At 44.8% G+C, this 9,000-nt stretch overlaps 1 protein-coding gene across 1 annotated transcript in view; it reads left to right on the top strand.

Moving 5' to 3' along the window:
* Positions 1 to 9,000, top strand: part of DNAH10 (dynein, axonemal, heavy chain 10) — a 222,062-nt gene that overhangs the window by 47,110 nt on the left and 165,952 nt on the right. Inside the window, exons 15-18 of the mRNA XM_011988890.1 lie at positions 280 to 431; positions 2,658 to 2,822; positions 3,520 to 3,727; positions 7,422 to 7,578. Of these exons, the coding sequence (XP_011844280.1) occupies positions 280 to 431; positions 2,658 to 2,822; positions 3,520 to 3,727; positions 7,422 to 7,578 (682 nt within the window). The remainder of the gene's footprint in view (positions 1 to 279; positions 432 to 2,657; positions 2,823 to 3,519; positions 3,728 to 7,421; positions 7,579 to 9,000) is intronic.

Consider the following 9,000-nt stretch of genomic DNA (forward strand, 5'->3'; position numbering starts at 1 on the left):
AAAAAAAAAAAAAAAAAAGAAAAGTTTAAAATAAGGATCAAAGGATCAACAATAGTAAACCTATTTCATGTAATATAAATAACATCTTCAATGAGAAGTAACCAATATTTTCCAAAAAAGAAAGTTAATGAGAAGCGTGATGTTTTAAATTTCTGCAAATCTCTTGGTCAAGGTTGGTCTTGATCGAGACCATGGTCTTTTGTAATCTCTTGACTGCAAAAGCTTTTGATGAACTTAAAGGTGGTCTCCTCAGGTTTATGACATTCCTGTTGTGTGCAGGTACACAGATGGGATACAGCGCATGTTGGATCATTATCACACGCTCATAGGAACATTAAACGAGGCAGAGTCCGTGCTTCTCAACGACCATTCCCAGGAGCTACTCCGAGTGTTTCGGTCTGGATATAAGAGGTTGAACTGGAACTCACTGGGTAACGTCATTCATCTGTTGATTGCCTTTTACACTTGGGGATGCAAAGTGATTCTTTTAGGTTGTTTTATTTGAATTACCATTTTCATATGTTTATAGACACAATTAACAATTTTTGAGGGTTAAGAAATACACGTTGTGGAACTTAGAACTCATCTCCAGGCTGTCGTTGGGATGAAGATAAGAGGGGTGACGTTTTCACACTCTGCAGACCCAAAGCACATTTCTCCAAAAAGAAGGTCACCTTTACTTTTTTTTTTTTAATTAAAAATTCAATTTGGAGGTAATTATAGATTCACATGCAGTTGTTAAGAATTACTACAGAGGGAGCCTTTGTAACCTTTAGTCATTTTCCCGAAGTAGTAACGTCTTGCAAAACTAGAAGATCACAACCAGGATACTGACACTGATACAGTCGAGATAGAGAGCATCTTCACACCACAGCGAGTACTGTCAAGGCCACTTCCCTCCCGACCTTGCCCTCTCCTTAATCCCTGGCAACCAGGAATCTTTATTCAGTTTCTATAATGTTGTCATTTCAGGGTGTTATATAAATGAGATAACATATAGCCCTTTTTTGAGTTGGCTTTTCTCGCTCAGCCTAAGTCTTCAAAGATCTGCCCTTGTTGTTGCATGTGTCAACAGTCTGTGGATTCTTGAAGAATACTCCACGATATCAATGTACCATAGTTTGTTCAGCCTTTCACCTCTTGAAGGACAGCTAGGTTGTTTCCAATTTTGGCTCTTATGAATAAAGCTGCTATAAACATTTGTATACAGGGTTTTGTGTGAACATGAGTCTTCACTTTTTCTGGGATAAATGCCCAGGAGTGCAGTTGCTGAGTTGCACGGTAGTTGTGTATTTAGTTTAAGGTTGTTGTTACTGTTGTCGTATTGAGATGGAGTTTCGCTCTTGTCACCCAGGCTGGAGTGCAGTGGCGTAGTCTCGGCTCACTGCAACCTCCACCTCCTGGGTTCAAGCGATTCTCCTGCCTTAGCCTCCCAAGTAGCTGGGATTACAGGTGCCTGCCACCACTCCTGGCTCACTTTTGTATTTTTAGTAGAGACAGGGTTTTGCCATGTTGGCCGGGCTGGTCTCGAACTCCTGGCCTCAAGTGATCCATCCGCCTTGGCCTTTCAAAATGCTGGGATTACAGGTGTGAGCCACCACGCTCAGCCTTTTTTTGTTTTTGTTTTTGTTTTACTGTCATGCTGTCTTACAGGGTGGCTGTGCCATTTTACATTTCCATCATCCATAGATGAGTGACTCAGTTTCTCCACATCCTGGCCAGTTTTGCTGTCACTTTTTTTTTCTTTAATGTTGGCATTCTGATAGCTGTGTCATGATACCTCATGGTTCTGATTTGACTTCTGTAATGGCTAATGGTGTTGAGCATCTTTTCATGTGCTAATAAGCACAAATATGTCAAGTGTGTGGCTTCTTCAGCAACATGTCTTTTTCTGTCTTTTGCCTATTTTCTAATTAGATTGTTTGTTTTCTTCACTGTTGAGTTTTGAGCATCCTTTGTAGACTCTAGATACTCGTCCTTTAGTGGATATGTGGTTTGCAGATATTTTCCCCTTCTCTGTAGCTTTTCGTTTCCTTCTTATAGGAGGGCCTTTGGTAGAGCAAAAGCTTTACATTTCAACTAAGTCCAACGTATCCATTTTTCCTTTAATGGGTTCTACTTTTGCTCTCAAGTCTAAGAATCATAAGTTTTTTTCTCGCCTGTGGTTTTTGTTTCTAAAAAGGTTGTACTATCGTGTTTCACAGTACAGCCTATGATCCATTTTGGGGTTTTTATTTTTATAAAGTGAGACTGATCATAAGTACTTAGCCCGAGTTCACTGTTCATGTTCTTGCTGTTCATCTAAGCTCCAGGCCAGAGGAGGTTGCAGGCAGGTGGTGTGGAGTGGAGGGTTCACAGAGCTCCAGCAATGAGAAGATAGCACGGTTGATAGTCCCTTTCTCCCCATGGTGCTGCAGCCAGGACTGTGTAACATTTGAATAGAAGAAATGCATTGCTTGGTTGATTCTGGGCTCCAGAGTCCTTGTCCCAGTGCCTTAGGGTTCAAAGTGGATCTGCGTCACCCCAAAGACCCAAGGGGTTGGAATGAGCAGGGTCTTTCCTAGGAAGGGATGCCAGTATTAACGTCACAGACATTGGTAGGGGGGATGTGGAAAGACAGGGTTGGAAGCCAGATGTCTTTCTTTCTTTCTTCAAAGGTATTGGTGACTATATAACTGGTTGCAAACAGGCCATTGGGAAATTTGAGTCTCTCGTCCACCAGATTCATAAGAATGCAGATGACATTTCTTCCAGGCTGACATTAATAGAGGCCATAAATCTCTTTAAATATCCAGCTGCTAAAAGCGAGGAAGAACTCCCAGGTAGATCTGACTTCTGGGCTCTCCAGTTATGGAATTAATGAAAAAATATATTGTATACACATGCACGTGTATATATATATGTATCTATAAATACACATATGTATTTGTATATTCCATGAATGGCATAAAACCATTTCTAATGCTCTCAGTCATTTACTTGAAAGAATCATGGGTAGCTATTACTTTTTGTCATGTTTTCTATATTGCTTAGTTTAACCAATTCATGTTTGTTTGTTTGTTTTCTGAGATGGGGTCTCACTATGTTGCCCAGACTGGTCTTGAACTCCTGGCCTCAAGTGATCCTCCCACCTCAGCTGTGAAAGCCTATGGTACTTTGTTGATAACTTTGTAACAGTAAAGCGAGTTGCGATTTTTATGGGCTCACATTTACTTGTTCAAGAAAGATACTTTAAGTGGTCTTAGACTAGCCAAAAAGGAATTCAAGATATGTCAACAAGGAATTGAAGAAAAACAAGATTGCCTAAAGCTATAAAAGCCACCTTCTGGATGGATGTAGCTGGTTGTCATTGATTTGTTGCTTAGCGTGTGTTCTGATACTGACTTGTGTTCTGCTCTGGGCCGAGGTTGGAGGCTGGTTTTGTTGTTTTGAAGACACACAGCTCATGTTTGGATTGCCTTCTCAGTGCCGTCCTTTCCTGTGTTCATGGACAGCTCTAAAAGACGTCTTTGTCTCTAGGTGTGAAGGAATTTTTTGAACACATTGAGCGAGAAAGGGCCAGAGACGTGGACCACATGGTCCGGTGGTATCTTGCCATTGGACCGCTGCTGACTAAAGTTGAGGGCCTGGTCGTCCACACCAACACAGGCAAGGCCCCCAGGCTGGCCTCCTACTACGAATACTGGGAAAAGAAAATTTATGAGGTCCTGACAAAGCTCATTCTGAAGTAAGTCCATCTTGTCGCATGTTTTAAAATGGTGTGTGTAGATTAAAACAGTTGACAAATATGGACAGTTAGAGGGGGTGGCAAGGTGGAGAATGAAAATCAGATGGACGGTCACATGGCTTTCTGGCTGAAGGGCACTCACAGAGTGGAGGGATGACCTTCATGATCTTGTGAGGACCCTCAACATTCCAGAAAAGAAAGGATCCCTCTCCCCACCTCAGCTGTCTGAAACTTGTGAGCTTGTGTTCAGCTGGCAGCAGAGAATCACTGTCACTCAATACTGACCAGAATCCCAGAGGACTCCCCCGTTCATGTTGAGAGTGACAGACGTGAAGGACACAAGGACACACGACCTATTCCCTCTTCTGCTGGTTTCAAGTCGACCCCTAGCTAGCGCGGTCTGTGCGTGTTGAATGCCTGTTGCATGTGCCAGCCTCTGACACGCCAGACTCTGTCCCTTCCCTCCTGGGCCTCACCCTCAGCAGCCCAGCCAGGCCAGCTGGAAGCTGAGTGCCTGGACCCCATCGCGTTGGTGGCCCACAGACTGTTCTGGGTGTAAGGCTGATAGTTTAGAATCATTCTAGGAAACCAGCCTGTGAAATCCATCACCGTTACTATTACATCTATATTGTCAAGAGCAGTGTTCATTTTATCACGCAATGTCTTCCTTATGAAGGGAACTCCAGAAGAAATGACTCTAGTCCCTTCTTTGACCCCAGCCTCACATTTTTCTTTTTTATTTTTTGCTTTCATTTTCTTGTTTGGTTTTTATATGATATGGACTCTATGAATTGTTGACTTCATAGCTTTCCCTTTCACTTTGGCTGCTAGGAAGCTTAGAACCAAATTTGTAGCCTAAATGCAGCAGTACTTATGATTATGATTTGTATTTTTAGTCTCATCCGAACACGTAGGAAAGCTCACCTTGCACCATGTTCTGTGCTGGACTCTTTCCAATCCTCATCCCTGTTTTACAGAGGAGGATACAGAATCTTGGCAGGTTAAGTGACTTGCCTGGGACCACACAGCCAGTAAGAGAAAGGGCTGGGATTTGAACCTGGGCAGTCTGACTCCAGTATCATTTCCTGAAATGGTGTCTGATTAGTGTCTTCTTCCTTTCTTATTTTACCCCACTTTGATTTTAGGATCTCTTACTGCAGTTAAAGTATCTTTGTGAGCTGCTAAAAATCTCTTTTGGGATAATACACTGAAAAATAAAAACTTTTGGTCTTCTTTTCTGGGCCCAGTTTGGCAAACTTCTCTTAAGTTGATCCTTTAAATAACTCTGTTTTCTACGTATTTCATTTATTCTCTGTTACTGCTTTTAACTTAGATTCCTAAAGCAGTCCCTTACATGGAGCTACCTCCTATAATGTTTCCCTTACTAACATGCTATGTTTTCTTTTGATCCATTTATTAACTCATTCATTCATCTGTTCATCCATCCATCTATTCATTCACTCATCCATCCACACATTCATCCACACATCCGTCCATCCATCCATCCATCCATCCATCCATCCATCCATCCATCCATCCATCCATCTATTCATTCACTCATCCATCCACACATTCACCCACACATCCGTCCATCCATCCATCCATCCATCCATCCATCATCCATCAATCCATCCATCTATTCATTATTCACTCATCCATCCACACATTCATCCACACATCCGTCCATCCATCCATCCATCCATCATCCATCAATCCATCCATCTATTCATTCACTCATCCATCCACACATTCATCCACACATCCATCCGTCCATCCATCCATCATCCATCAATCCATCCATCTATTCATTCACTCATCCATCCACACATTCATTCACACATTCGTCCGTCCGTCCATCCATCCGTCCATCCATCCATCCATCCATCATCCATCCATCCATCTATTCATTCACTCATCCATCCACACATTCATCCACACATCCATCCATCCATCCATCCATCCATCATCCTTCAATTCATCCATCTATTCATTCACTCATCCATCCACACATTCATTCACACATTCGTCTGTCCGTCCATCCATCCGTCCATCCATCCATCCATCATCCATCCATCCATCTATTCATTCACTCATCCATCCACACATTCATCCACACATCCATCCATCCATCCATCCAAGGTTTAGTAAAGCCTGCCCTGCGCTGACTGTTGGATTAGACTCTGGTCACAGACAAGGCCCCTGTATCCTTGCAGTTTCTCTAACCTCATAGAAAAGGCAGGACACAGGGAAACAGACGTAAAAGAGATGAGTTCTGTAAAAGAAATAAAGCAGTATGGTGTTCTGGGGAGAGAATGGAGATGCTGCTGTAATTGGGTGGTCAAGAAAGGCCATGGAAATGCCACATTTTAGTAGAGACCTGAAGATGAGGAGTGAGCTGAAAGTGGGAAGAGCTTTCTGGGGGAAGCTAAAAACTGCTGTGAAGACCCACAGGTGGGCCTTTGGTCAGTGCAATAAACAGAAAGAAGGAAGGATGAGATTGAAGGAGGGGATAATGCTGGAGAGGCTGGCAGGGGTGGATCAGGTCACAGGCAGCCTGGGAAGAAGCCATGGCAGGGAGCTTGCATTTTATCCGGACAGCCATGGGAGGCTGCTGGACTGTTTTCAACTGGAGAGAGAGGAGGAGAGGGAGGAAGAGAGAAACAGGAAGAGGGAGAGAGAGAGAGAGGTGGAGAGAGAGGGAGAGGGAGAGAGAGAGAGAGATAGGGACGGGGGGAGAGGGAGAGAGGAAGGGAGAAGCCTGGAGAGGGAGAGAGAAACAGGACGAGGGAAGGAGAGAAGTGGAGAGAGAGGGGAGAGAAAGAAAAGGGGAGGGAAAAGGAGAAGAGGGAGGGAGAAGGCGAAGGAGGGAGGTGGAGGGAGAGGGAGAGGGAGAGAGAGAAGGGAGGAGGGAGAGGGAGGAGTTAGATGTTTTTGTTTTGTTTTGTTTTTTGAGACAGGGTCTCACTCTGTCGCCAAGGCTGGAGTGCAGTGGCATGTTCACGGCTCACTGCAGCCTCGACCTCCCCATCTGAAGCAGTCCTCCCACCTCAGCCTCCAAAGTAGCTGGGACCACAAGTGTGTGCCACTATGCCCAGTTAATTTATTTTAATTTTAGAGACAGGGTCTTGCTATGTTGCCCAGGCTGGTCTCAAACTCCTGGGCTCAAGTGATCCTCCCACCTCAGCCTCCCAAAGTACTGGGATTACAGGTGTGAGCTGCTGTGCCCTGCTAAATATTTTAAAATAGTGTCTCTGGCTGCCATATGAATTACTGGATGGAGGTGGGCAGGGGGAGGGGAAACAGGGAGACTAGGCTGGAGGCTGATGAAGTTTCATCCCTGGGTGTCACATCTGCTTTGGTCTTGGAAAGGATGGAGCTGGTGGGGCAGTCTGGGTGGGGATGTGAGTACTCCTTTTTCCTTACCAGAGTTGAGCAGCTTTTGGAAGTCATTATTATTTAACTATTTTCCAACCAAAAGTTAACTCAGTTTTCCAAAAGTAGAAATGAACTATTTGTATAAATTTAGGGTAAAAAAAGAATATTTTAAATAAGACTCACTCCAGCCTGTCCAGGACAGCTTCGCAGTATGCCATTGCCTGTACCTGTGATTTTTGTGGCCCTTGTCATTTCTGTCCATTGCTTGGCGTATTTCACTCTAGTGGGTTACTGAGTCTTTCTCATCAACCCCTCTTAGGAATTTGCAGTCTTTTAATTCTTTGATCCTTGGAAATGTCCCTCTGTTCCAAACTGAAACCATTCTGACGGCTCCTGAGATCATCCTTCATCCCAACACAAATGAGATCGACAAGATGTGCTTCCATTGTGTCCGGAATTGTGTGGAGATCACCAAGGTAAGAGTGGAGGTGCCTGCGTCCTTGCTCAGATGGCGTCTCAGGATGCCTCCGCCTCCCACAGTGCTGGGACTACAGGCATGAGCCACTGCCCGCAGCCCAAGGTGGAATTCTTGGCTTCCTGCCTTGTGACTTGGTCATCCCCCAGTTTTCCCCACTTCAGAAAATGGCACCAACATCAACCCAATTGCTTGAGCCAGAAACTCGTCCTTGTTTCTTTTTCTCTCACCCAGCCCTGCCGAGCCCATCGGCAAGTCGTCCAAACATACCTCCCATCTGTCCTCTTCTCTCCTGTCCCCCCAGTACCTTCCTATCCCAAGTGGCCATCACCGCTCTCGTGGACTGTCTCGGTGACTTTCCAACAATTCATTCTCCACCACAGGTGGTCAGAATTACCTTAAACAAATACAAATCAGGCCAGGTGCAGTGGCTCATGCCTGTTATCCTAGCACTTTGGGAGGCTGAGGTGGGAAGATTGCTTAAGCCCAGGAGTTCCAGACCAGTCTGTACAACAAGGTGAGACCCCCATCTCTACCAAAACTAAAATAAATTAGCTAGGCGTGGTGGTGCACACCTGTGTTCCTAGCTACTTGGGAGACTGAGGTGGAGGATTGCTTGAGCCCAGGAGTTCAAGGGTACAGTGAGGTATGGTTGCACCACTGCACTCCAGCCTGGGCAACACAGCAAGACCCTGTCTCTGAAAACAACAACAACAACAACAACAACAACAACAACATATCATTTCGTGTCATCCCTGATGTAAACTGCCCCACCCACCCCATGACTTAATTACACTTAGAACATAATCCAGATATCTTTGTGTGGTCTATGAGGCCCCCATGCTCTAGCCCCTGGCTGCCTTTCTGATCTCAGTCCTACAAGGATCATGCTCCCTCACACTGCAGCTTGACTGGCTGCCTGATTTTACCCCCAGCAGGTACCGTGGGTTCCTCTTGCAAGGATTTCCGTAGCTGTTCCCTCACCTGGAACATTCTGCTCCCTTGACCTTCTTGTCCTCTCTCTCCCATCGGCCCCATCCCATCTTCTTCCTACCACGTACCACTCTCCGACTTTTTCTTATTTTTTCCCTTGCTTTTGTATCTATTGATCCTATCAGGCCACTAGAATGTAAAGGGATCCATGGGCATACCGACCTTGAGTGTTTTGTTCCCTTTAGAATCCCCAGCACCAAGAACACCTGGCACACAGTTGGTTCTCAGTAAATGTTTTTTGAATGAACATCTGCTGGCAGATAACCCAAAGTTTATGTCTTACCCCAAACTGGAAAACAGAGCTGTCCTTGTAGGTATGGGCATGACTCCCGCAGCACGCTGGCATCTTCCTCTTCACTTGGCTTCTGCAGCAAGTCAGACATGTTTCAGGCATTTTTAGGGGCATAAAAGTAAGTATAGAAATCAGAAT

This window comes from Mandrillus leucophaeus, unplaced genomic scaffold, assembly GCF_000951045.1.
Source record: "Mandrillus leucophaeus isolate KB7577 unplaced genomic scaffold, Mleu.le_1.0 Scaffold34, whole genome shotgun sequence".
NCBI classification, from domain to species: domain Eukaryota; kingdom Metazoa; phylum Chordata; class Mammalia; order Primates; family Cercopithecidae; genus Mandrillus; species Mandrillus leucophaeus.